Source organism: Triticum aestivum, chromosome 4A, assembly GCF_018294505.1.
Source record: "Triticum aestivum cultivar Chinese Spring chromosome 4A, IWGSC CS RefSeq v2.1, whole genome shotgun sequence".
NCBI lineage: Eukaryota > Viridiplantae > Streptophyta > Magnoliopsida > Poales > Poaceae > Triticum > Triticum aestivum.
In genome coordinates, this window is record NC_057803.1 from 632,535,813 (window position 1) to 632,563,727 (window position 27,915).

The 27,915-nt window shown below is 42.5% G+C and overlaps 2 protein-coding genes across 7 annotated transcripts; one reads left to right on the plus strand and one right to left on the minus strand.

The window, feature by feature from the left end:
- Nucleotides 1–10,290: 10,290 nt before the first annotated feature.
- LOC123087789 (pentatricopeptide repeat-containing protein At1g31790) lies at nt 10,291–22,914 on the minus strand. 5 transcript variants are annotated; one of them, XR_006441507.1, is made up of 4 exons: nt 21,584–22,914; nt 20,105–20,144; nt 19,250–19,359; nt 10,291–10,870 (listed from the first exon to the last, which is right to left on the minus strand). XR_006441507.1 is itself a non-coding variant. In XM_044509897.1 (3 exons), the coding sequence occupies exons 1-2, from the start codon at nt 22,888–22,890 to the stop codon at nt 20,141–20,143; spliced, it is 1,311 nt and encodes a 436-aa protein (XP_044365832.1). In that variant the 5' UTR covers nt 22,891–22,914; the 3' UTR covers nt 19,147–19,359; nt 20,105–20,140. The 5 variants fall into 5 exon arrangements, 1 of the variants encoding a protein (XP_044365832.1); XR_006441505.1 differs by having other exon boundaries at nt 20,051–20,144; XR_006441506.1 differs by lacking the exon at nt 10,291–10,870 and adding an exon at nt 19,563–19,943 and having other exon boundaries at nt 19,147–19,359; nt 20,051–20,144.
- Nucleotides 11,950–16,945, plus strand: LOC123087788 (uncharacterized). Of its 2 annotated transcripts, XM_044509896.1 has the most exons (4): nt 11,950–13,631; nt 13,806–14,059; nt 14,215–15,919; nt 16,329–16,945. In XM_044509896.1, exons 2-4 carry the CDS (start codon nt 13,815–13,817, stop codon nt 16,911–16,913), a joined length of 2,535 nt encoding a protein of 844 aa, XP_044365831.1. In that variant the 5' UTR covers nt 11,950–13,631; nt 13,806–13,814; the 3' UTR covers nt 16,914–16,945. The 2 variants fall into 2 exon arrangements, with proteins under 2 accessions (XP_044365831.1, XP_044365830.1); XM_044509895.1 differs by having other exon boundaries at nt 11,950–14,059.
- Nucleotides 22,915–27,915: the final 5,001 nt, after the last annotated feature.

Below are 27,915 nucleotides of genomic sequence, written 5' to 3' on the forward strand. Positions count from 1 at the left end.
TGCAGGTGTAGCATTTTTATTTTCCACCAGAGAGTATAGACACAAGCATACCGTGAATCCGGACGATCATGCATGCAAGGGAATTCATGGCATATGCTCGTGGATATCCGGTTAAGCCTTTGACGATGACCGCCCAATTTAGATAGAATATAACGGCCAGCTACGGCTAGCAGTTGATGAGTTGACGTTGAAGGAGACAGAATGGATACCATATAATGCAATCATATGCGTCGTCTTAGCTAACGTTAGCTGGGGAGTTTGTTATCGATGGCTAGTAGGGCTTAATTTGGTTAGTTAATTGATGAGCTAATAATACAAAATCTGCATTTATCTACTAACATGCACCTGTGCTGTTCGTGGGTTAATTCAGCATGATTCGTTCTCATGTGTTCTTTTTTTTCGCGGATGGTTCTCATGTGTTCTGTGTTAGATATAAAAATTCTCGTGTTTTCTGTTCATGAGAGCACCAGCCTTACCCACCCACCCACCCCCCCCCCCCCCCCCCCAAAAAAAGTTGTAACGGTGTATTTCTTCAGAAATTTTGGTGTAGCTTTCTTGTTGTTTTCAGCATGGGTATAACTTTTCTTAAAATCTTTTTATTTTGAAAGTTCTGAAGTAATTATGTTACCGCTTTAGTCTTGGTGGTGTAGTGTTCCATCTTTACTGTGTTGGTGTAGTGTTCCATCATTACTGTGTTGGTATGCATGACACCTTGCTGCCCGTTTCCCTGACCTTCTTTCATGTTTGTTAATGACTGTGGTTAATGGAAATTAAGATGGTAAAGTCAACTAGCTTTGCCTGTCCGGTTTGCACTTGTTTGGCCATTATTCAAGCTCCATAGTTATCCAAAAGTTCCAATGGATATGAGGGCACATGCTCTCCTTGTGAACTGAATTCAATTGAAATCATAAGTTTTCCTTTTTGTATCCAGTGATATCATCGATCAGTATTCAGTTGTCATACTTCCTTACTCCTTTTCTTATTGAACTACTTAGGACATCCCCAATGCTGACCTGTAAATGGACATCTCAAATGTCCGTTTTTATGTCCGGACATGGTCCGCGGACATGATGCCGGGGAGAGCCATGTAACGCTATTCACAAATTAATCTGTATTTGTTCGGTTGGGAGGAGACAGAAGAGACGTGCTATGCATGTGAAGAGAGAGAAAAGAGAGAAGAACCACATGGAGGCTTCGTGTTGGTCAAGTGCATGTCCGGACTCCGGCAAATCCCCCCACGTTCGTTGGATGGCAAAAGTGATCCGGACATAAGTGGAGGTTTGAGGGTCCGCTTTGGAGATAGCCTTATGAACACACGACGCATTACTCTATTGATCTTTAAAAAAAATCTTGGTACTTGCTTGTTGGTTAGTCTTGCTCATCTATGGTAATGTGCACAACTAAATAGAGCATTAATACATCTGGATTTGGTTTCACACTTAATTTCTGAAACAATGCTCACACTTCTCCTTTTCATTTACTTTAGTATTAGACGTGCATTGGTCAAAACCATTTACTACAAAGTTGTACTAAATCAAAGACACTTATTTTAGGACAGAGGGAATATTTAGACAATTGCAGATGGTGTTCTCACAAGTAGCTAGGGAAGTATATCATAGTAACTTGAGTTCTTCTCCTGTGCTTGTCCGTGAGTACCTGCATTTCCACATCACATGTAGTTGTGACATGTTTTTCTTTGTGAGAGCACAAACATATTCCTGGAGAGAGCATTTTCTACCGTGCCTGTGCATGCATGCACCGTTTTTACCTACCGAGATCCAGGAGTGCTGCACAGGAGAGAAACAGGCCGCCCCACCACCGACGAAAAAAGATGGAGGGGGGAAGGGGGCGGTGGCTGGTGGCACTAGTTTTGCGCCCGGGAGCGCACAAGGCCAACTATGAGCTAGCAGTACCATACATGGCTTCAAATCTCCAAGCAAATCAAGGGCTCTCCCATGCACGAGCCCGTGCATGGGATATTTGATTTTCTCCATATGCACATCAATGGCGTAGCGATGATTGGTTGACACCCGAGCCAAAAATTACACCCAAAATTATCCTAATTTTAAGGCATACAAAAGTAAAGCTCTGTTACATAACTAGTAAGAACATGAACACAATATTTAATGACTTGCTTCAACCCAAAGTTACCCAAAAAGGAACTACAGAATTAGAAAACTCAAGACGTACAAAACTACATGATTTTTGAGAAATAGAAAACTAATGATTTTCTACATTGGCAAAACTATAGAAGTACAAAACTAATTATTGAACCCTAAACTAAGGAGACTTTGCAAGGGAACGAGCATGGATCTAGTGAAGGATTGAATTGAGGAATCATGCATATCAACATTCAATCAAGGCAAAGTGTCAGGGCGGATGTTGGATGATTGGTGGTGACCGATTCTTAAGGGGAAATTATTGGGCATATCCAAATAGGGAGAGCCCAGGGGAAATTATTGGGCATATCCAAATAGGGCGGATGTTGGATGATTGGTGGTGACCGATTTCTTAAGGCTGAGAGGGAGAGAAGGGAAGCTGGTCCCCAAAGTTAGGGTTCATCTCGCACGGGCAAGGGCATGCACTACAAATACATATTAGATGCTTAGCGCGCTGAATACAAGTAAATGCGAATGCAATGCACACACTCCTCTTTGCTAGTTTCTCACTGAGCCGTCTATCTAAGCGTTTTACCTTCCAAATTTTGGCAAGCTTCCCGAAGCTTCAGGGTCGGTTTTGGGAAGCTTCTGGTCCATTCTTTTTCTGCCATTTTCGCTTGGTTTTGTTGGTTTTCACCCAGTTTTATTATTCTTTCTTTTTCATTTTTCTTATCCCTTTTATTTTTTTCATGAAAGTTTTTCCAAATGCATGATTTTTTTTCAAATGCGTGACCTTTTCAAAATCGTGAAAAATAAAATCCTCAAACTTTTCAAATTCGTGAACGTCTTTTCAAATCGACATTCTTTTTTCAAAACCGAAAACTTTTTAAAATGTGTGAACCTTTTTGAATATATGAATTGTTTTCGTGTTTGTGAAAATATTTTCCAATACATAAATGTTTTTCAGAATGAGTGAACTGTTTTGAATCTGTGAGTTTTTTTTAAATCTCACAAACTTTTTCCTATCCATGAAAATTTTATCAAATCGACGAACTTTTTTCAAATTCTTGATTTTTTAATAAAATTGCATGACCTTTTTGAATTCTTGATTTTTTAGTTTTTGAGTGCATGAAATATCTTAAACTATATATAAAACTGAGCGAGCAGGAAAAAACCCCAGCAAACTTTGTTTGCATGCGAGCAGACACGAGAGGGAGAGGTGGCACTATTGGGAGCGGGGTTGGGTCAGGGCGTTTTAATCCTTTCGAGTTAGCTGTTTTTTTAGTCCAAACACACTTTATTTATTATTCGGTAACTAGCCAAAGATGGCAACCTAACTCTAGACCAAAAGTGTGTTTAGCAAAGTAATGTGCCTCGAAGTTTGTGATACGCCCTTCAAAGCTGAAAGAGCACTGCTGAAATTGACTTGTAGTTGCTTAAATCTCCTTTCAAGTTAGCTAGTTTTTGTTTTGAGTAGTGGGCTCCCTCTGAGACCTAGCCGGGAGCAAGGTGGTGGGTCTTGCCATCCGCAAGAGAATGTTCAGAAAAAATATTTTTGAATTCCGGAAAATGCTCAATGGTATTAAAGACGGGCTTGGAACTTGTTCAGGCCCTAGGCCATCAAGGACCTAGGTTGCCCGAGGCTCATCCCCGCGCGCCCATGTGTCTCGCTTACTGCTAGATGTAGGGCGGCCTGTTATAGACGCCCCCTCCTCCCCTCCTGGCTACATACATTTGGCCCAGCCCAACTAGCTCCATTCCGATTTTGTGAAACCTTCCAAGACTGGGTTTTCTCTTATTTTTATGATTTTTCTTTCATTCTTTCCCTGCTTTTTTCATTTTCGTTCTTTCCTTTCTCTTTTCTTTTCTTTTGATACTTTTTACCTGTTTCCGAATTCATGTATATTTTCAGAAATCCATGCAAATTTTTTGAAATTAATTTTTTATGTCAAATTTTGAATAATATTTTAATTTGCAAATATTTTTTCAAATTTTGGATATTTCTAGATGCCTTTTTTTACTTGCCAAAGATTGAAGATTTTTTGAAATCATGTATATATTTGAAATTTGCAAACGTTTTTTAAATGAGATTTTTAAAAAATACATTACCCTTTTTGAAATGTAAGAAAGTTTTTCTAATTCTTGATTTTTTTCAAAATCATGAACATTTTTTCCAAATTCGAAAAATGTTTTCTGAAATGTATATATTTATTGAAATCACGAATATTTTTTAAATTAAAGAAAATTTATTGAAATCCAATAACAGTTTGCAAATTCATTAACACTTGTTGAAATCCATGAACATGTTCTTTGATCATGGACATGCTTTTTGAAAACTTTTTTTTTGAGATCCCAATAGTTTTTTTGAAATTGGGGTTCATGAACATTTCTGAAGTGAAAAAAGGTAGACAAAACGAAAAAGAAAAAAATTGGCATTCAGTCCTCAATATGGGCTGGCCCAAAGTACACGCAGGAGGAGGTAGTTGACTGCGAGAGCTATGTCTCACTTATAGCGAGACCACAACATCTCTCGCGTCGAGAGCGTGGGAGCTCCTCTGGCTGAAGGTGCCTCCACATAGGCCGGACCATTAGTGTAAGTTCGCTCCTGCCACTCGCTGTGGGTACGCTAGTAGTAGGATTTCTTCCATTTTTTCTCTTTTCCTTTTCTTTTGTTCTTTCTTCTGTTCCTTTTGTTTTTCACTGGGTTTCTTCCATTTTTCTTTTTCTTCGTTATAACTTCAATTTTTCACTGGTTTTTTGTTTCATTCTCGATAATCACAGACATTTTTGGTTTCCTCCTCTTTATTTTGGGTTTCTTTCTTAGTTTTCATCAGATCTCCTTGTTTTTTCTTGTTTGTGGTTTTCCTTCGTTTTCTCTTGGGTAATCACAGTTTTCGTTGGTTCTTCCTTTTTCTTTGTTTCCAAAATGTTTCTTTTCTCCTGTTTCTTCAGTTTTCACAGCATTTTTTTGTGTTTTTATTTTTTTTCTTCAACACATTTGTACATTTCACGTATACATCAGGAACTATTTTATAGTTGCATAATTTTTTTTAAATATATGATTTACATTTAGAAAAAATGCCATTGCGGACTACTTCTTTCATACGCATTGTACATTTTTGGTATACATGGGGAACATTTTTTGATATATGTTTAGTATTTTTTAAGTATGTTATCAATATTTTGATACATGTTCAAATTTTTTGTATACATCAGGAACATTTTCTGTACAATCTTTTTAAAATTAAATAGATGATTACATTGTTTTTCATTTTTTTTTTGCATTTGATGAGTACTTCTTAATATACTGTTGTTTTCTGTATATATCAGGAACAAATTTTTAGACATGTTTAACATTTAAAAAAAATATATGGTTCTCAAATGGTTGATTAAACAAACTTAAAGACATGATAAAAAATATGTTTTCATGAGAAATATCTTTTCTACACATATTTAACATTGTTCTATATACATTTTTCGTATACATGAGAAATATTAAAAGAAAAAACAGAATAAAAACTGAGGCTCTGGACTCCCGCTAGATTGGCTGGGCCCTCTGACGCTCACGTTGCCGAAAAAGACTTTCGCCCCTTTTTATATATAAAGCTAACCGCCCAAGCCACATACAAGATACAGGAGTTCAACCACAAGTACGCCCAAGGCACGAAAGTACACAGACACACCTATATAACAAAGGTAGCAAGGTTAATGCTGAGGGCACAACTCAACAAGCCCAACAAAAAGGGAAAACACCAGCACACTGATACGTCCATTTTGCGTCATGCTTTTATGTTAATATTTGTTGCATTATGGGCTGTTATTTCACGTTATGTCACAATACTTATGGCTATTCTCTCTTATTTTACAAGGTTTACCATGAAGAGGGGGAATGCCGGCAGCTGGAATTCTGGCTGGAAAAGGAGCAAATATTGGAGACCTATTCTGCGCAACTCCAAAAGTCCTGAAACTCCACGGAATATCTTAAAATAAATAAAGAAAAATCGTCGCCAAATATGAAGGCCAGGGGGCCCACACCCTGCTCACGAGGGTGGGGGGCGCGCCCCTCCCCCCGGGGCGCGCCCCCTACCCCGTGGGCCCCCTGGTGGCTCTCCGACGCCCATCTTCTCCTATATGAAGTCTTTCGATGAGAAAAAAATCATAAGCAACCTTTCGGGACGAGACTCCGCCGCCACGAGGCGGAACCTTGGCGGAACCAATCTAGGACTCCGGCAGAGCTGTTCTGCCGGGGACACTTCCCTCCGGGAGGGGAAAATCATCACCATCGTCATCACCAACGCTCCTCTCATCGGGAGAAGGCAATCGCCATCAACATCTTCACCAGCACCATCTCATCTCCAAACCCTAGTTCATCTCTTGTATCCAATTCTTGTCTCTAAGTCCGGAATTGGTGCTAGTAGGTTGCTAATAGTGTTGATTACTCCTTGTAGTTGATGCTAGTTGGTTTACTTGGTGGAAGATCATATGTTCAGATCCTTTATGCATACTATTACCCCTCTGATTATGAACATGAATATGCTTTGTGAGTAGTTACGTTTGTTCCTGAGGACACGGAAGAAGTCTTGCTATTAGTAGTCATGTGAATTTGGTATTCGTTCGATATTTTGATGAGATGTATGTTGTCTAACCTCTAGTGGTGTTATGTGAACGTCGACTACATAACACTTCACCATTATTTGGGCCTAGAGGAAGGCATTGGGAAGTAATAAGTAGATGATGGGTTGCTAGAGTGACAGAAGATTAAACCCTAGTTTATGCGTTGCTTCGTAAGGGGCTGATTTGGATCCATATGTTTCATGCTATGGTTAGGTTTACCTTAATACTTTTGTTGTAGTTGCGGATGCTTGCAATAGAGGTTAATCATAAGTGGGATGCTTGTTCAAGTAAGAACAGCACCCAAGCACCGGTCCACCCACATATCAAATTATCAAAGTACCGAACGCGAATCATATGAGCGTGATGAAAACTAGCTTGACGATATTCCCATGTGTCCTCGGAAGCTCTTTTCCTTATATAAGAATTTGTCCGGCTTGTCCTTTGCTACAAAAAGGATTGAGCCACCTTGCTGCACCTTATTTACTTTTGTTACTTGTTGCTCATTACAATTTACCTTATCACAAAACTATCTGTTACCACTTATTTTAGTACTTGCAGAGAATATCTTGCTGAAAACCGCTTATCATTTCCTTCGGCTCCTCGTTGGGTTCGGCACTCTTACTTATCGAAAGGACTATGATAGATCCCCTATACTTGTGGGTCATCACACACCGACACACCTTGGCTGGGCCCTCTGACAGTCACGTTCATGCAAGGGATACCTAATTGAGAGCCCCACTTTAGCGCCTTAAGTGTGCTGCTGTGGGCTGGCCCAGAAACAGGTATGCCCTGCTCGCTTGCTAACTTCGCTCATTGGCTACCTTCGCTCGGGTGAGACACTGACTGGTTCATTAGTGACTTTGGAAAAGAAAGTATGAATCTAGAAAATTGTATATATAAAAAAACCATTGACAGTTGACTCACCATTGACCTCTTCAAAACAGTTTATGCGTTTGAAAATGTTCATGAATTTTGAAAACAATTCACCGATTTTTTTAAAGTTGGCAGATTTGAAAAAAAGTTCATGGATCTGAAAAAAGTTCATCGATTTTAAAAGAAGTTCACAGATTTGAAAAACCTTCACAAGAAAGTTAGCAAAAAACCGAAGAAAAAAAGTTCATGAAATTTGAAAAAAGTTCATGCATTGTAAAAAGAAATAGGAAAGAGGGAAAAAAAGGAAAGCGGAAAATACAAGCCAAAGAAAAATGAGCCAACCAAAACCGAAAGAAAAAAGAAAAAATTGTCCTTTTTTAGCGTTACAATTTGATGCACAACAAAAGAAGGAACAAAGAGTACGTAGGCACAGAAGGTGTGGTGCCCAGTTGATCGGGGTTACTACTCAACCTTGAGGTTCCGAGATCAACTCTCACTTACTTCAGTTTTTGAAGTTTGAAGAAACGAAAAAAAATTAAATGGGGAGAGCCCGGGAAGGAGGGGGGTGTGCACCAGTTGCCGGGGAGCAATAGGCGTAAGGTGAATATTCTCGCATATGCTTGTTTGCTTTTATCACTAAGTAGATTTATTTTTTGTTTTGTTTTCTATCTTTAGTTGTGGTATGAAAACATAAAATACAAAAATAATAATTGTACTTGCACCTTCTTGCCTAGCTTAATGACTTTAAAGAAAGCGCTGCCTGTGAGACAACCCGGAAGTTTAAGAGAGTTTTTTCTTTGTTTTGTGTACTAATAAAAAAATCAGAAACAGAAAAAGTGGGGAACCTAAAACATTTTCAAAAATAAGTGATTGAAATGTTATGCATTGAAGAAGTGAGGGTCGACCTTCAACACTTGTGTTCATGCTCATGAAAACACTATAAATCTTTTCTTGTAAGTTTACCATAAAAATATTTATCCCCATGTATAAACCACTATACCAAATATAAAGTACAAAGTTTGCCTTTAGGATGTTTAAATTGAATGTTTGATGTGTGATGTGCAGAAACAATTTTTTTTGTGTAGTATTTGAAGTATCATCTTTTCTTGGAACATGCTCATTTTATGGAATGTTTACACAGTACTATCATACAATCTATTTATTACATCCTAATTTGTGAAAAAATAGAATTGTGGATGTATATGTTAGAATTAATTGCTAGACTATTCTATTTAGAAGATTGTTGTTATTGTTTTGTTATCTGCCTATATTTGAGTATTCATGAATTATATTATAAGATATAAATTATGAAAATGTTGGTATACAGAAGCTAATTTTTGAAAAAAATTATGCATATTTTCTTGGGATAAGCGATATATTTTTATGTGTACTAACGTCTCTAATAAATCTTGCGAAGTTCTGTATGGATGATGTTTTTAAGACTCAGGGGAAATAGCGATATGAGAGAAAGTTGGAGAGATGAAAGAGCTCAAGCTTGGGGATGCCTCCCCAAGAAATTATTTGAAGAGGTCTCAAGCTCCAAGCTTGGGGATGGCCCGATATCCCCTTCGTCTTCTTGAACAACTATCGATATGTCTGGTTGAGCCTATGTTTTTATTTATTCACATGATATGCATAAATTCTTAGAGCGTCATTTTTATTTTTGTTTTGAATAAACAAACACATGATGGTTGGGGATGATTTCTTTATGGTTCTTGGTTGATTTATAGAATGCTCCATGCACTTCACTTATATCTCTTGAATATAGCTTTATAAAATGCTCTTCGCGCTTCACTTAGATCTTTTGAGTTTTGCTATTTAAAGAAAACTCAATTTGCCTCACTTATATCTTTTGAGTTTGGATATTAGTCTCTCTATATTTATGTTATTTGTAGAATGCTCTATGAAATTAACGTATATCTTTTATAATATGGATGCAATTATCTTTGAAAGTGGGTTTGAAAAGGTCAACTTTAGATATTATTGATCCCACTATTTCTGAGGGTGACACAGTTCATGTGGATTGCATTATATCTTTTATATGCAGTTTTCTAATAGTAATTTGTTAAGCATTGTATAAGTATGATGATTATCTTAAAATTGGGGTACCTAGTCATCATCTCTACTTCATTGGTTGCTTTATGTCTGCAATATAGTCCTGAAAGATTCGTGAGATACTTCATTACCACTTTATAATATGTTGAACTTAATGTAGTGATGCTACTTGTTATTAGAATTATCATTGCCTATGTGATCAAAGGTTTGTTCTATTCTAGTATTCATACTTCAAAATTTATTCCTTTTATCATCTACCTACTCAAGGACGAGCAAGGATTAAGTTTGGGATGTTGAGGCCATTTTTATAATTTTGGAAGCAATTTATATTATGTTGAACTTAATGTAGTGATGCTACTTGTTACTAGAATTATCATTACCACTTTATAAAAGTATTCATGCTATGTTCACATCTTTATTTATAATTTTGGAAGCAATTTATATTATTCATTGGACTAACATATTAATTTAGTGGCAGAGGCCAATTTCTGTTTTCTAGTGTTTTTAGCTTTTCAGGAATTTATCCAATTTTCGCCTACATCTCCAGTTTTTTCTGGCATGCTAAAGAAGTTGTGTCAAACCGGCCTAAAAATTTCAGATTTTTCCTGATTAGCGATTGTTGCCAAGAACACAAAAGCAATGATAGCTTTTCAACAAATTTATCAGGACCTGCCAGGTTTCTGGTTCATTGGATACATGAGACTAAAACTGGGCAGAACAAAACAAGTCTACCCTTGAGCAAACGAAAATTTCAAGGCCAAGTGCACAAAAGCTAGAGCTAGCTAGTGGCAGCCAGAAAGCCAGAAAGGGCAAGCGCACAAGCCCGCACCAGTTCGAGAGCGAGGCCGGATTAAAGATGTCAGCTGAGTACAACACCACCAAGCTGCTCCTAAACCAAATCAATTATGTTCGCGTGCGTGTGGCAAATTGCTGTCTGATCGAAACAAACACCCGCACCACCCCATTAGACCATCTCCTTCTTGGTTTGCTCGCCAGCCACCTAAGACTCACAGGTCAAACACCCTGCAGGTTGCAGTCTGCTTAGGCGTCGGCACAGCAGTACAACATCCTTGGAGCCGCCTTCATTCGGATCGGCGTAATGCAGGTAACACATATCTATATATGTTGCCGCGGCAGAGAAGGAAGAACAAGTCGCATCACTAGTACTCAAAGTTCATGGCCTGCACACTTTGGACTTCAGATGCCACCAACTGGCATCATCCCTTCAGCTGCACAAGTTACAGAGAGAACCCATCAGCCCAAAATCAGAGGACGTTAAGAAAAAAGCAGAGGACAAGAAATATGGCAGGTATTTTGCATACCCCGAGCTCCATCTCGTGCACAACGAGCAGACAACACCATTAGATTCATGACCACTTACTACTCAATAGACATGACAACAATCATGTCATAACAAACTACCACTCTGAATTCAAGACCATATTAATATTAGCAGAGAGTACAGACATCTAGCAGCTGATTGATCATACCAGGGGCTGAAATAACAAGTCGTTAATTATACCCAACCATACCTCACGCAATTTCAGAGACTTCAACACGCACAAAAAAGAGGTTTATCATGATTCAAGTCTCAAGTATTACTGTCAGACACCGCAAGTGAAAAGTGGGCCTCAATCAGTACAGATTATCGATGCCTCAGTGTGCTGCTTCAACAAACAACAACCCTAGTCATGACCGATTTAGCATGCACTGTAGTGTGGATAACAAGCTGAGAACTATCCAGACTGAAATGGATGAAATGTGGCCAAACCACATGTATTGAGGCACATACATATTGGTATTAACATAAGAAAAACACATTCCTCAGAGTGTCTGTCATAAGGAATCTTTGTCAGACTAAACGCACCAAGTTAAGAAGTAAATCCTAATTGGTCGTTCTGGAGACCATGTCATTCTAGTCTATAAAGATCTCATATAAAAGGGAAAATAGCAAGGCCAACCAACTCATTCAGAAAGTCACTGGGTCACCCAGTACACCGCGTCAGGCTTGTGACCCACTGCCTCAAACGCCCTTGCAGCATCTGCAAGCCGTCCTTGCCTCACATACATGTGGACCACCTCAGACACGGCGAACTGGTCAGTTTCCACGCCGTGCATGATGGCGTTGACATGCAATTGCTGGCCGTAGCACATGTGGTTCTCTTATTCTGCGCATACCGCGGGGATAGTCGACAGGGGAGTAAATAGCATAAAACTACTACTTTACAGGTTAAAGTTCCAAAAAGTTACTGGATATTTTTTTCTCAAATAACTATCAATTCAGGGGTCGGCTGTTTCAAAAAACCCAAATTCTTCGTTGCTAACATTTTAAACCGGTTTATGACAGGTCGGGCCCGCTCCTAAACAATCCGTTTGTTGACTGTTTTATTTGACCGTTAACTTACTGTGGGATCCACATGTAAGATGTTTCTTCTTCCTCCATTCTCTCCTCTCTCTCTCTCTTCTCTCCTCCTTGCCCAAGCTCCAGCACCTCCACCACTCACCGACGACCACCTCCACCACGCGGCCGCGCCCAGGAGCAAGGCGAGCAAGGGCCGCCACAAGCCGCGAGCGCCGGGAGCCGCGCAGGAGCAAGGAGAGGGCCGCCGCGCGCCATGGCCACGAGCAGCGGCAGCGGTCGGCCGCCTCGCCTCGCGCCTCGCTGGTACGGGCCAAGGAGCACGGGCCTCCACCAGCCGCGCCATGGCCAAGGGCTCCGACCGCGCGCCATGGCCACGAGCAGCTGCAGCAGTCGGCCGCCTCCTTTCGCCTGCCAGCGACCTGGCGGCCGGCGAGCCGCCGGCGTCGTTTCCTCCGGGTGCACAAGTTGCCAGGGGCCCGATTGCTTTTTCGAAAAACATTTACGGACCCGATTGCTTTTTTTAGAAAACTTACAGGGGTTTTCTCTAAATGCGTAAAGGAACAGATTTTTTTTAATTTAGAATAACAAAGGGACACTGACATGTGGGCTCCACATGTAAGGTAACGGTCAAACTGACGGTCACACAAACGGTTTTCTTACATGCGGGTCCTAACTGTCATAATCACGATCAATAGTAAAGCACTGGACGATTAGAGTTTTTTGAAACAGCCGACCTCTGATTTGGTAGTTATCAGAGAAAAAAAATATTCGGTAGTTTTTTGAAACCCTAACCTGTAAAGTAGTAGTTTTATCCTATTTACTCGTCGACAGGGAGAAGCTACTCCTGGCAACTCCGGAGGACATCATGTCCCTGAAGACGTAGATGGCCTCGTCCAGTCGGTTGTCTTGGTGGCACGCTGTCGATGAAACTAGTCCATGCTGCTTCGGGCACTGGCTCCTGCGAAGAACACCTCATCGTGTGAAGCACTTGCCGCGCACTGTCCTGCCGGGCGGAGAGAACAGCGCTCCGCGCGCCTCTATCGCTGGGCTGCAGACCTCGCCGGGCGTAAGCTGCCTCCGTTGCCGGAGCAACTGGATGCAGTGATCCGTCGTTGTAGAGTACATTTCTTTTCACCAATTAGCACATACTCCCTCCATAAAGAAATATAAAAGCGTTTAGACCATTACTTTAATGATCTAAATACTCTTATATTTTTTTTACAGGAGTAACAATTAATGACTTTACCCAAAACTCATTTGCTAATTTATTCATAGCAAAGCTGGACCGGCCAGCCATTGGAATTAATTATTAACGTCGAAAACTTTGCTTTACTGTCAGGTGTCAAAAAAAAAAAACTTTGCTTTACTGTTGGTCCAGATCTAATCTCGTTCTTTGCACGAATATAAGCATATAATTTACTGCCAAGAGGGGACCAGGCTTTGTTAGTTGAAATCAAAGGAGCTATTTAGCCTGCTTTTCTTTTCCTTTTGAACACGACCTCTTCAGCTTGCTGATACACATACTCCCAAGTTAAGTAGTATTGGATTGCAGCTGCTCTTTAGTTCTTCCTGCGCTATTCCTCTCCTTGCAGAAGTCTAAGAGGAACATCTACTTCAGGGTAAGATCGGTAAGATCAATCATTGAGTTCACAGGAGCACACTATTTTCATTCCATTTTCAGTTTACCTTTCTGCATGGATAGTCTGTGGAACGGTGCAGCTAGGTAGTACAGTATCATCTTCTTCCAAAACATTTACCATAATGTGGAGAGCTGATCGTCTTCCTTCATCCACCATATGCAGGCGCCAGCCATGTCATGTTGGGATAAGTTCGGTGGAGGGTCACGTAAGAAGCTTGTTGAGGACAGTCGTTGGACAGAAGTAGACATAGCCAACAGTTACGCCCTGTTCATGGGCTACCTGTCCATGGCCGTCAAAGGTCTTGGTTTCCTGGTGCTTACTTGGACCACCGTCGTTCTTCTTGGCGGTTTCATTGGCGACCTGCACAACAATGATTTTTGGTGTCTTGCATTCATTACCCTTGCGCAGACGGCTGGGTTAGTGCCTGCTTGTTACTTCTGCCTAATTTTTCTTAATTCCTGTTTCTGAATAATGGTATTTTGTTGCTCTGTATTTTTTTCCGTACAAAGTAATTTGTCTTGTCAAAACTTATCTTGTCACTATCTAACTTGGAGGTATATATGAACAACAGGATCTTCGATGTGTTTCTGACTGAAAAGCTGAGCTATATTGGAGATGCATTTTCTGGCATCGCATATGTTGCATACGCCGGAATGTCGTACAACATATGGCGAACTGTTCATGCTCTGGTCTTTGTCATTTTGTTGTGCCCTCTGGTGGCTGTCTACATGGGTGGGTTGGTAGTTTCGGCCGTGCTTTCGGTGTGGCGTCTTATACAACAAGATTACCATGCTGACGGAGTCAGAAACCTGAAGAAGGCGCTGGTCGTCTTGTATTCCCTTGTCCTGCTCCAGGGTGTGATTTTCTGCTACAAGATCATCAATGGTTGGGCAAAGGGGTCTATAGTGAATGCAGTAGTTGACCAAAGAGGCTTTGATAAGGATTTTCGTGATGGGATATCGGATTACATACGTGAAACAATGATCGGATGTGAAAAGGACCCATCTTCCGTTAAAGGAAGGAACCTCATCACATATGCTGTGGGCCTGATGGAGTCTAAGTCGCCTGACGACTACATTTCCGGGGTAAGGATCCTGGACGCTTTCGCCAAAAAACTGGAGGAAGCAGTGAAAGAGGTCAATGGGGTAGACGACCCACACCAATACACAGGGGAGAATATACTCAAGAAACATCTGATAATGTCTGCACCCTCTCCTGATATAGTCCAGAAGCTACTGCAGACGTTGGGCCACATAAGCATATATGACAGAGAGACGAGGGGGCATGCCGCAAGGGTAGTGGCGAGCATTGCTCGCGACATCCATTTGGAGAAATATCCAAAGGCAATTGGCTACATATCTTCCCTCCTTGACACATACGAAGAATACAGTACTCTCCAGCCATATAGGGGAGACTGGCTATACGAGACATATGAACAAGATTTCAAGCAAATATCCTTGCCGGTGAACCAAGATGACATCGTTGAGCAAGGGGACTATGATGTTGGCCTTGCGAAAACCTGCAAGAAGCTGCTGGAGGTTGAGAGAAGTGACCATGACCTTGTGCAGGCGTACAAAAGGCTGGTGGAGCAAGGCTTTCGCATCCTTCGGAAGCTCGCAGCCAACAATGACAACTGCAGAGTCATTTTCAGCACCCCATGTCTGCTGCCAAAGATTATGGCGCCTGTGACCTCCGACCTACTCCACCACCGCAATGAGGATGGCCGCATGAAGCACATTGACAATGCTGCATGTTACAGCATAGTAGAAGGTTCAATGAAGGTGATTGCCCAGCTCACGGCTGCTACAGGGCAGATAGGCACCAAGCTGCGTGATGAAATCTCATGCAGTATGGGATTGATCACAGCCATGAGGATGATTCTCGAGTGTAAAGAATGCAATGAAATGCTGCAGAAAATAGCTATTTGGATTCTCACGCACGTACACCAGGATGAAAATTCCAGTCCAGAGCATGAAGGGACACAAGAATTCATTACGATGTTGGTTGACATCATGACCCATGATAAAAAGTACAAGGAGGCTAGAAGGGTGGTAGCAGCTAAAGCGCTGGTGGCTCTATCATCCGAAACCAGTAGTGCCAGGATTATCATTAAGTCAAATAACAATGTTATTCACAGTCTGACTAGACTGATTGTTGAAAAACAAAGATGCTCACAAATGGCAGCTGAAATCCTGGAAAATGTATGCATTCATTGCAACGGTGATGTTCAAAGCCTCAAAACGCTGAAGGAAGCTATGCCCATTGCGGTTCCAAAGGTAACTTACTGCCATTTGTTTTATTCTTGTATTAACTATCGACCACAATGCTTAATTACCAGTTGTATTCTAGAAAATACTGAATTGCCGGTTACCAAAAATATGGAATTCCCTTCTGACATTGTATTGGCGGATATATGTATCAATATTCTAACGCCGCCAGGGATTCCCTCTTATTTCGAAAAAAATATACAAGTATTCTAGGATTGCATAGTGTAGGTAAATATGTTCCTTTCAGTGTCATGCCTGTCCGGCAAGTTAGAGGATGTTATTAATGATAATTGTACACATTCTTGCTTAACGAATGACAAGCAATGCGCTTGCATGCTTTCGGAAAACTATCATAGATGGTGTGATTCTGCTTTTAACTATTGCCTCCTGAAACCCAAAAATATTGTTTCCATTGCAGCTGCTTGAAGAAATACTTTTCTGGCCAACAGAAGGAAGACATATAGAAGGAACAGAAGTTAATCGGCTGATACCAGAACCCGACGTAGAAAACCAATGTGATGATTCCCCAGATAATGGCCAGGCAAACAACAACTCGTTGTCCGCTCAGCAGCAAGGGTACAGCTCGTTTCGCATGTTATCTCGTTGCATCACAATATGGGGTGCGTTGATAAGTGCAGATCAGGACTTGACAGATCTATTTACGGAAATCCCCCCTGGAGGCGGTGGAATTAGCTTCGTGATGAAGCTCAAAGAGATCGTTGAAAAACATGAGCTCCCCAGACCCGTCTGCCTGAGAATAAGGAAGCTTGTCTGTAAGATGGTCATATCTATGATGAATCCCAAAGGCAGTTATGTCAATGATGGGCTGACGAGCTTGATGGCTGCACTGTCCAGTGCTTCAGATGACATGTCTATTCTTGATGGCTACATGGTTTTTGGACCAAGGCCTTTTAGAAGTCTTGCTTCCCTCGTGGAAGAAGCGCAGGTGCTTGTGGACAGAAACAAAGAGCTTTTCCAGAGCCAAACCCATGCTTCAAGCTAGTGGTAGTGGAAAGGGTGGTGGCAAAAGCGCAGGTACATGTGAACAAAGAGCTTTTCCAGGGCCAAGCCCATGCTTGTACTAGTGGAGAGGGTGGTGATGCGAAGGTTGCCAGCGATCTTTTGTTCAGTTGCTCTGTTTAATTAGCAGGCGGCTAGGGATGGCCTGGCTCTTTACTTATGCTTCCCTTTCTGTCATCCTAAAGGAGTGCTCTTTTCTTCTTTTCTTTTGATGGATAAAAAGTGTTTCTTTTGGTTGTAAACATTTTTCTGGGTTGTGTAAAAGAGCGAAGCTTTATAAAGCTGAGCTGTATGCCTTATGGGCTTTTAAATTGAGACTTATCATTGTGGGAACCGTGCTTGAACGGGAGAAACTAATTGGGGGGCACCCTCTGCGGAGGTTACTCTCTATGTCCGCGGAAGCGCTTCAGCGGCTCCACGTGGTGCACCCCAGCTCCGCCATGTATCGCATGATGGACGCTTCCCCCATAGGGACAGTATTTTTCGTTACTTTGGGTTTTTTCCCTCAGTTTTCATGTTTTTTCCAGTTTTTTTGTTTCTCATTTTTTATTTTCAGTTTTCCCTGGGTTTATTTTGTTTCTCTTGTTTTCTTCAGTTTTTATCTGACAGGAGCATGTGTGTGTAGTGCTTTCGCGTGGAGCACAGGTTAGTGTTTCCGCCTGGCAGAGAGCACAGCTGTGCTTCGCGCAGGAGCACAGTTGTGCTTCCTTGGGAAGCACAATTTAGATTGTATTGGGAGTACAGTTTAGTTTATCTTGGGAGCACAGTTTTGCTTCACCGGACGGGAGCACAATTAGTATACTTGGGAGCACATTTGTGCTTCTCCTCTACGATTTAGCGCTAGTTGAGAGCACAGTTTAGTTACACTGGAAGCACAAGTTACTACTAGTTGGGAGCACAGATTTGCATGATTCTTTTTTTTTACTGAAACCTATCATCATGAAATCTAGTTTCGAAGATCTCGGCATATGAAACGCAAAGGCGAAAACAGTTCATGATTTGGGCACAGATTAAAGAGATAAAACGTTTTGAAAAAATGAATCGACAAAAAAAAGGCACAAACAGTGAACCTCCCATCCTCACGCCGGGGTGAGACAAACCCATCAAACTCTCTAGTTGCGACAAGTGGCAGACCACATAGTGTTGGGGAGCTAACCCTCTCTCCTGCCACTCCAGTGGCAGCAGCCACCCACTCTTGTGTTGAAGATCGTCGAAACGTCTTACTCCCTGTGGGAGGCCGCGTGTATAGATGATCTTACATCTGGAGGTACTTGTCCCACAAATCTGCGGCCGTGCCATAGGCAAGTATCCTCATTGCAGCCGTGCACTTCTAGTAACCAGAAACCCAGTGGTTCCAATGGCATCCTTCATGATGAGGACCATCAATGGTAGATGCGATTGAACACTTGTCGTTGCATCCGAAATCGATGGCAGAAATATGGCTTGTAGTTGAGAACATGCTCCTCCCACGCACCACCGTGTTTGCAAGAACCGCCCTAAGTTGTTTCATCCTCATATTCCTCCTCCTCATCCAACAAAGACGACTCCATGAACTCGTTGTGGAAGTACTCGTCTGAATCCATCGTGTTTGCTTCAAAGTAAACAAGAACCTCAAAAAAGTTGGCAATGGCATTTGACCAAACACTGTCGGGCGTGGTTTCTGCCATGGACGGCGGCGGCAGGTAGCAGAGGATACCCGGGTTGCGGCCGGATCCAGAGTGGAATGGCAGCAATGTCCAACACGAGAAGGCACCTGGGTGGAGCGACATAGGTCCGACAAGGCCTGGGCAACGGCCAGGTTGGTACAATAGTGGCGTCGGTCACCGAGGAAGCGGATGCAGAGCACATGTAGGGGACTCCCCTACATTTGATTCAGGTTTGTGGGATTTCAGACATCCAGACCAATCCAGACAAATTTGATGACCGCCAGGTGGATGAAAAAACCAAACATTTGCGGGCAATTTGGTGATCGGTGTTAGCGTTGCCGTAAGAAGTGTCGCACAACAACGCATAGGTGTGGCGACGCTATGTAGTAGTGTCCTTTATTGTTTAATTAATCTATTTAACCGATCTAAAAAGTGAGTATTCCCATCCCTCCCCCATCTAGAGAGAGAGGGGGGGGGGGGGGGGGGGCTCGTGGCGAACGCTATGTAGACGCGCGAAGGAGGGACTGGATGGGGTAGTTTAACTTCCACTATCCAGACATAATGCGAAGGTGATAATAAAGATCCTACTATGATTCTAATAAAAGGTCTTCTACCATTACTAAAATGTACAACAGAGTTAAGGCTTGGCTGACACTTGCGTAATTATTCCTACCTGACTTCAGAAGATAAGTCTTCCGTCTCCAAAGAGTCCTGTGAGCTGTGAATTGTGATCGCCATCTACAGCCCAATTGCTAAACCATGTCATGGCATAGAACTCTTCCTCTGCAATCACAAAATAAAAAAAAGTTCTCTTCAAATCAATTCAAATATCTTTAACATCATTTCCAAGCATGAGTATATGACAGAATTTTTTAACAGAGGCAGAGCTATGTGTTAAGCTCCACCACTGCATACGAAAGTAAGCAGTAAGTGCCATGAATATATTCCAAACAGAAGTTGTTGCAAGGCTCGGCAAGTAGAATTACTTGCATAATGACATTGCCAAAGATAGTGGCAGTAAGTGGCTAAAGCAAGGCATCGGAGATGATATTTTTCATGGCCTTTCTCTTCTACTCCCTCTGTTCCATAATGTAGTGCCTAGAGATTTTTGCGAAAGTCAAACAATACAAACCATATTTATAGAGAAAAGTAGGTACATCTAGAATACCAAATACACATCATTGAATACATCATGAGTTATATTTTCAGAATGTACATGTTTGGTACTGTAGATGTAGACAGTTTTCTCTATACACTTGGTCAAAGTTGGCAAAGTTTGACTTTCACAAAAATCTATAGCACTACATTGTGGAATGGAGGGAGTATATGATTGTACTGTTCATGAAGACATCACATTATGGTCATACCTGTGGATGAAATAAAAGGTTTCTTAGATACATGCAACTAGTCTCACACATTTCTGCATCAGTATATCTGAACATGAAACATCAAACATTACATGATTTTCAAATACCTTAATCACCTGTTGCAGGCCAGAATAGATGTTTTCCAATTGCTAGATACTGACCTCCACTTAATGCTTGCATTCCATGCAGGTTAGTCTTCAACTGCATTTATATTGAAGTACAGATTATTAGCGCACTGGCATTTTGGTTTGCAAATGCATAAATGTAGCATGCAGCTAAATGAACAAACACACAGATAAAACACCAAAAGGTGCTCGCAATCTATTCAAAAGCGCCTATGTCGACTGTGCGATATTGAAAGAAAAGAAATATTACTGTCTATTCTCAAACGCTCCAATGTAACACCCTCATTTTGCCTTAAACTTCTATCAGAGTGCAAGATATGTCATCAGCAGTGACAAGAAAGTGAATGAACTAATCTTGAATTGGCTATCCAAAAAAGGAATAATCCTGAAGAATTTGACAGATGGATTTGCATTCAATATCATGCAACAGTTACTGACTATTGATTATTGTCGATGTGGACTATGTAGGAGAGGGCGAGAGGCCCTAATATTATAACAGAAATGAACCTAGATCGTAGTTCTGCCTTCTACAGCAAGATATCGCATGGCATAAACTGCACAAGACATACACAAACAAAACATTGGGACAAGCTATGCTGAGAGTGACAGGAGTGGTGATTGGCAAAAGAAAGAGTGGTTTAGAGATGATTCACACAAAAATTCTGCAAAAAATGTGACTAAGATGTAGGGTTTAACAAAAAAAAAAAGAAACAAATCATGTCAAGTAAACTAAAGAAATATAGGTCAATGCAACACATTGACAAAAAACCAACCGATGATAACTGTGTCACTAGAATGTTTTGATAACTTTAGACAATATGTGTATCAATAAATGTTTGGCTTAGATCAATGGTCAAGCGATATAAATAAGGCAGTTAAAGAAAGATAGAGATGACATCAAAGTATACATTTTTTTCAATCTGAGTGAAATGACCATTATTAAACCTAAGCAAACGTGCATGTAAAACCGCTAGTTTCAATGATTGGATAATGACGTGCCATAATCTAATTTCCAGCAATATACGTCACACTATATACATACACACAAATAATGCAGCAAGCCAAGTAAATCCTTATTGGCCGTTCTGGAGATCATGTCATACTAGTCTATAAGGATCTCAATAAAAAGAAAATAGTAAGGTCAAGCATCTCATTCGGTAGGTCGCCCAGAGCACGCCGTTCTAACAACATTTAGTCCAGGAGGATCCATTCCAGCAGGATTGAGATGTCCTCTCCTCCCTAAGGTACACCCTTTTTACTCTATAAAAATGTATTCCCCTTTCTTCGGCACAGATCATACTGTAGATGTGCAGTTAGGGATGTAAGTGGCAAATAAATGGCGTCCACAATCCCGTTTAGTTAGTTTTTTCTAGCTTGATAGTTTATTTTCCTCAAACAAACTAAAAACCTTTTTGAACTATCATATCATAAGTGGACTTTAAACGGGATTAAACGGGACCCGGTTGACATCCCTATGTGCAGTGCAGCAATCAACGATCTCATTCGGCAGCTCACCTGGAGCAGGCCATTCCAACCACATTTAGTCCAGGAAGGTCCAGTCCAGCAGCTTTCATCTGGTACATCATTCTGGTGGCCTCTCTGTACCGCCCACCGCGTGCATACCCCATGGCCATGGCATTCCAGCACACAGCGTCAGGCTTGCCACCCACTGCCTCAAATGCCCTCGTGGCATCTGCAAGCCGTCCTTGCTTCGCATACATGTGGACCAACCCAGACATGACGAACTGGTCTGTTTCCACGCCGTGCTTGATGGCATCGCCATGCACTTGCTGTCCATAGCACCTGCAGTTCTCTGATTCTGCACATACTGCAAGGATAGTAGACAGGGAGAAGCTGCTCCTAGGGACTCCAGAGGACACCATGTCCCTGAAGACATAGATGGCCTCGTCCAGCAGTCCGTCTCGGTGGCAAGCTGTCATGAAGCTAGTCCAGGCTGCCTCGGGCACTGGCTCCTGGGAACAACACCTCATCGCCTGAAGCACTTGCCGCGCACTGTCATGCTGATTACTTGCGATGTACAGCTGCAGCAGCGAACTACCGGTATCACCGCAGACTCTCTTTGTCTTGATGACGAGGGCGTGTACCTGCTGACCAAAGCCCCTTAGTCTGCCCAGCCGAGCACATGACCGCAGCACTGCCACAATGGCATGGCCGAGCAGATCACCAGCGAGCCCCTGTTCTTCTTGGCACATGCGGGTGAAAAGCCTTATCGCTTCGTCGTGGAAACACCCATCGGAGTAGGCCGACACCATGGTCGCCCACGTGATGCCGTCCTTGACGGGAATTTCGTCGAACACCTTGCGGGCGGCCGCCATGTCGCCACAGGTCGCGTAGGCGAGTAGCAGCCGGTTGGCTAGCGGCAGGGGGAGGCCAGACGCGGCGCGTGTGGCGGCGACGTGGGCGTGCACGGTGGCTACCTCAGCGGCATCGACGGAGTCCCTGAGGAGGGAGACGTAGACGTCCTCGTCGGGCGCGACGCGGAGCAAGCCCATGAGGCGGAGCACGTCTCCGGCGCCCGAGGACGACCCAGAGCCAGAGGACGCCGCGCCCGTCGATGGTTCACGGCGGTCGTCTGGCTTGCCGTTGGTGGGGGCGTCGTTGGAGATGGGGAGCCTTGGGCGCGGGAGGAGAGGCGGCGGCGGCGGTGGTTTAGGCGGCTTCGGTAGGGCCAACAGCCGGTGCGTTCTTGTTGATGTCGTGGCCGGGGAAGCAGAGGCGCTGATGAGCAGACCGCGGCGGCGAGAGGGGCGCGGGGCCGCGGCGGTGGTGCAAAGCGGCTTCGCCGGGGAGCAGCGCGCCATGTCCAGTCGCTACGGCTTGCTCAAGTGGAGCCCACGCGTCAGTGTCTCTTACAGTATCAAATGACAGTGGTCTGGTATGGGCTGTCCTGGGCTTCATTCTTAGTGTGTAAGGGAGCTGGGCTCGAGAACAGCAGCGAAGGGCTGCCCCTATGTCTCGCCTGTAGCGAGACGTAGGGAAGGCTCGCTCAACGCGAGAGTAACTCGGGCCGGCATAGGCCCGCGGAAGGCCACAGCCTCGGTTTTTTCTTCACTTTTTTGTTTTGTTTTACGTTTTTTGTACTTCCAAATATTCGAAAAAAATATAAACACTATACATACAACATTGAAAAAAAATCTTGACCAAGCATTTAAAAAATGTTAAAATATCTTTAGAGAATGTTTATCATGTATATAAAAAAGTATACAAAAATATACAATGCATGTGAAGAAAGTTGTTAATCTAAACATTTGAATATTATCAAAAGAAGTCACAACATATTCTCGTTGTTGACCAAAATCCAGCACGGAGACGTGCCACACGGGAGCTACTTGAGGATGTATGCTCCAAGGAAGCATAGGAGTGCAATGTTCAAGGAAATTGTAGGATTTGCCCCAAACAAGTCAAGCAAAAAGCAAGCTGATAGGGGGGGGGGGCACAAGCACAACATGTGTTGCGTCTAGGGGTGACCAACTATGACACAAAATAAGATCCCCCACTAACACCACAACAAAATAAGCAAGAGCTGCCACAAGGGAATGATAAAATGGGGACACCTCGCAAAGAAAAGGGTGACAGCTAGCAAGGCTACACACAAATATTTCTCTCCTAGTCTAACATCAGAGGCAACGCAACCCTAATAAGTTGCCTACTCCACTTTGACAAAGGCAACAAAACATACATTCCCTCTGCCAAGACAAAAAAACACATCATGCATCTCCGGTTACAAAAACACAAGCAGCAAGCCAACCACTAGTGGTGCCACGATTGAAGCCGAAATCCATGAATCCGGAGCTAAATCAAAGACAAGGCCCCAAATGGATGCCAGAGAGCCAATATCATTCAGCCTGGGGATAGATGACAAAACCATCGAGCAAGTTCCAGCAAACCTCAAGGAGAAAGTCAACAATTCTGAAGATTCGAACACAGACTGGGAGAGTGAAGATTTGAAAGTTGCTTGTGACAGAGCTGACATGAAGTCACTCTCATTGCAAATGGGCAGAGTTGCCGTGAAAGAGGGGTCTACAAGCAAAATTGGCGATGCGCTCCATACACTCATGAAGATGGCAGGATGCCCAGTAAAACCCATTGACATATCTTTTTCAAGCAAGACAACAACCACTCATGTCCAGTGGGGCCATGAAAGAAAATCTCAATTTGTAGACTATGAGAGCAAAGAGTCATTCATGTGATCAAAGGAATTAAACGATGTGCACAATGTCGTCTTACTTCACATGTGGTGTAATGCTAAGGAGAATGGGTCAGATAATAGGTAAAATACGACCAACCTTTTTTTGTTTAATTCCTTTTTTGTACTTCATCATGTGTTTTTTCCTTTCTGCTTGTTTTTTTGCTTTTGTTTAGTACAATCTATTTTTCTTTCTTCACAGTCCAACAATAATAAACCATAGCAGCAACTACTTCATCACAACTTTCTGTGGGGCAACCAATTCGGGAGTGGCGGAAAAACTACTATCTATGAGCCAGAAATTGATGGCTTTGCCTGAGGGGACGATACAGCCAGAAAATGATGGCTTTGCAAATGGAAGATGACGAATGGTGCATTATTACAGCAGTGACCCTAAGAACACGTGAGTCATCGCGCTAATAAAACTGATACTGTATACTGGATACGCCAGTGGCTGCTACTTTTGATCATCCTTTTGTTTTGATAGATTTGGATGCCACTTCTTACTGTAGTAAGTTTTGCAGTTCTTGGTCATTACTTTTGTATGGGGTCTAGAAAGTCGCATGGCTATTTTGCCATTTATGTGTTTGGGCGACGTGCAACTGACCTGTACGGTGTGCTTATCCGATTTTGGGTGGTTACTCTCCTGATTTTTTCACATAGTATGCACCTCTCTTGACTATTCGTGGCATGTCTGGTTGTTTTGATGCACGCACCATCTGTATGGGTTTGTTATTAGATTTCTTGTAGGATTAGTCTATGTAGTGCATTCCTATGAGCCCTACTTTCATGCTCCTTTAGCAGTTGATTTAGTAGGCAGAGTTTCAGAGGTGCAGTGATTTCTCTGATTCTTTGGTTGTTATGCTAAGATTTTCCCCATGTCCCTGAACTTGTTGATTTTGTAGGGTTCTTGTGGATAGTGCTGGTTGTTCTAGGGCATTGGAGTTGGCCAACTGCTGATGATGGGCAAGATGGAGCTGCTCTCCGAACAGTAGCTGCTCAGTTGTGACCATGAGGTGAGCTCCTTTTCTTATTTATTTTTCTTATTTTTTGTGATTGGTTGATTGTTCGCAAGATAGGTTGTATTTTTGCGGCATATCACTGCGTTTTGTCTGTTTGTGTAGACCTTCTCCTATTTTATTGTCGGCTGTTTGATGAGAGGTCAGAGCGACAAATCCGAAGCGGCTGCTCCCTGGTAAGTGTTCCATGTACTAGGATTTTGCTTCCTGGTTTTTAATTAATGATAGAATGATGCTTCTTTTGATGTTGTATGCTAGAACAATCCTATGTTTTGTGCATCTCCCTTTATATTTTGATAGCAAGATGCTCTTAATTTTCTTACGAGTTTGGTAGCTCAGTGCAATTACATGATTATTATCAAGCCCATGTATATTTAAAGCAACGCAGAATGTGGCTGTTTTTCCATTTTTATAGAATTTGGTCCAAAAGTATGTGGTGTACAATTCATGGAAAACCTAACTGTGTTAATAAAAATGTAATCTGATTTAGTGTTACCCAACGAGATCTTTATTTGTGCTTTATAAAGTCAGATTAATTTTTGAATTTTCAGTTGTATGCTTTGTAGGTTATTATACTGACGCATGGTGCTATAATTAGAGAAAATTCCTTATTTGGCACTTTCTTAAAATTTGCTTTCCTATTTGACTCAAAATAAAATTTTCTATCCTATTTGACATCTAAAGTAAATTTTGTTCTTTATATGACATTTTTGTCCATTTTAAATATAAATGGTGTTAAGTCTGAGGTGAAAAGACCGTTTTGCCCCTAAATGCAAAGCCAGCCACAAACAAGCACACAGATAGCTTGATTGATTCTTGTACGCGCTTGACAAAATTTCTAATAGTGGCACACATACGTACAAGTGAATGCCTTGGCTAGTTTCAACTGGTTCAATTAGATCGATTGTTTCTTGATAGAATCACACGGCTTTATGTGCCTGCCTCTTAGTCCGGGCGAGCATCTGTTCTCCGGCCGCGCGGTTGGCTGCCGTCGCTCCCAGCTACCGGGCCGTGTGCGTGCTGTACCGTTGCTCCCAGGTACCGGGCCGTGTGCATGCGTTCTCGTCGTCCTCGCTTGCCTGTCTAGTGTGTATTGTATGGCTGCCGGTATGCGTCATGTACTACTTCCTCCGTTCGAAAATACTTGTCATCAAAATGGATAAAAAGAAATGTATCTAGAACTAAAATATATCTAGATACATCTCCTTTTATCCATTTCGATGACAAGTATTTCTGAACGAAGGGAGTACTACAATATTTATTTCCAGGATTTATTATGCGCATCGTACTAGTCCTGAGATCAGTTAGTTAGAAGAATTAGTAGTACTAGCACAAATGCCCGTGCATTGCAACGGGAGACATTTTTACACGTCTTATGCCTCAATCAGTCTCCTCGTCTTATCATCTCAGTCTGCACTCCTTGTCCTCATCTCAGTCTGTGCTCCATATTATTTTGTGTTAATTAGAGTTTTCGTTTCATATTTCTTTGACTGATTTATGTCCATATTCCTTACAACTACTCCGTATTTTGTCTCATTTCCTTTCCTTCCTTTTATTATTGTCCCTCAATTCCTTTCCTTCCTATTTCCTTGCACGTAGGGAATTAGCAAGATCCATTCCTCATAGCTATCGCTTCTACGGTGATCAAGTCTGCTGCAAATGGAATGAATTTACACCGAGCCACCAGAAAATTAGCTCTATCATCCTTGAGTATAGCCGCCGTAGCTCCGACTCTTTCGTCTGTGAAAAATATTGCATCAACATTTGGTTTAGTGATACTCAGGTTTGCCTTACACCACCTGGCTTCAGGTATACTTGGTGAACAGAGTGATGAATTCTGATGATTGCTTGCAATTGACAAGACCAAAACTGACCATCTCCATGCTGCCAGAACCGCTTCGTTGTGCATAATTTGTCCGCGGATCCACCACAAGTACCAACCTCCAGCTGCTATCTCTTGTTTGAAATTCAAAGTTGGATGTATAGCTAGGTGTTCCTATGAAAGAGCTAAGATGTGTTCGAATATAACAGAACCCGATCTATCCCAAGGCGGGTCCACATGACTCACGCATTTGTGCACATGAATAGTAGATGTCAGATGTCCTCCACCCATTGATGACAAATAGGGCAGAATCCGTATGCACTAGTAGAAAAAGGGGCTTTCGTTCGGGCCTGGCTAGCCCATTAGTCCCGGTTCTTCCATGAACTGGGGCCAATGGATGCATTCGTCCCGGTTCGTGAGCCCAGGGGGCCGGCCGGGGCCTCGTGGGCATTGGTCCCGGTTCGTATGGACCCATTTGTCCCGGTTCCAGGCACGAACCGGGACCAATGGGCCTCACTCCTGGCCCACAAACATAGGTCCCGGTTCTTGGCTCGAACCGGGACAGAAGGTTGGGCTTTAGTCTCGGTTCCAGCCACGAACCGGGACAAATGAGCTTCCTATATATACCCAATCGTTGGCGAGCAGAGCACTCCACAGTGCTCTGGTTTTTGCTGGCCGGCGAGGAAGGGCATTTGGGTGCTCTAGCTCACCTCTTATGCATGTGAGGTGTTCGATGAAATGCCCGAGCCACATTAGTTAAGCTTTCTCCTCTCGAAGCTCGACCTTAGAGCTCCATTTT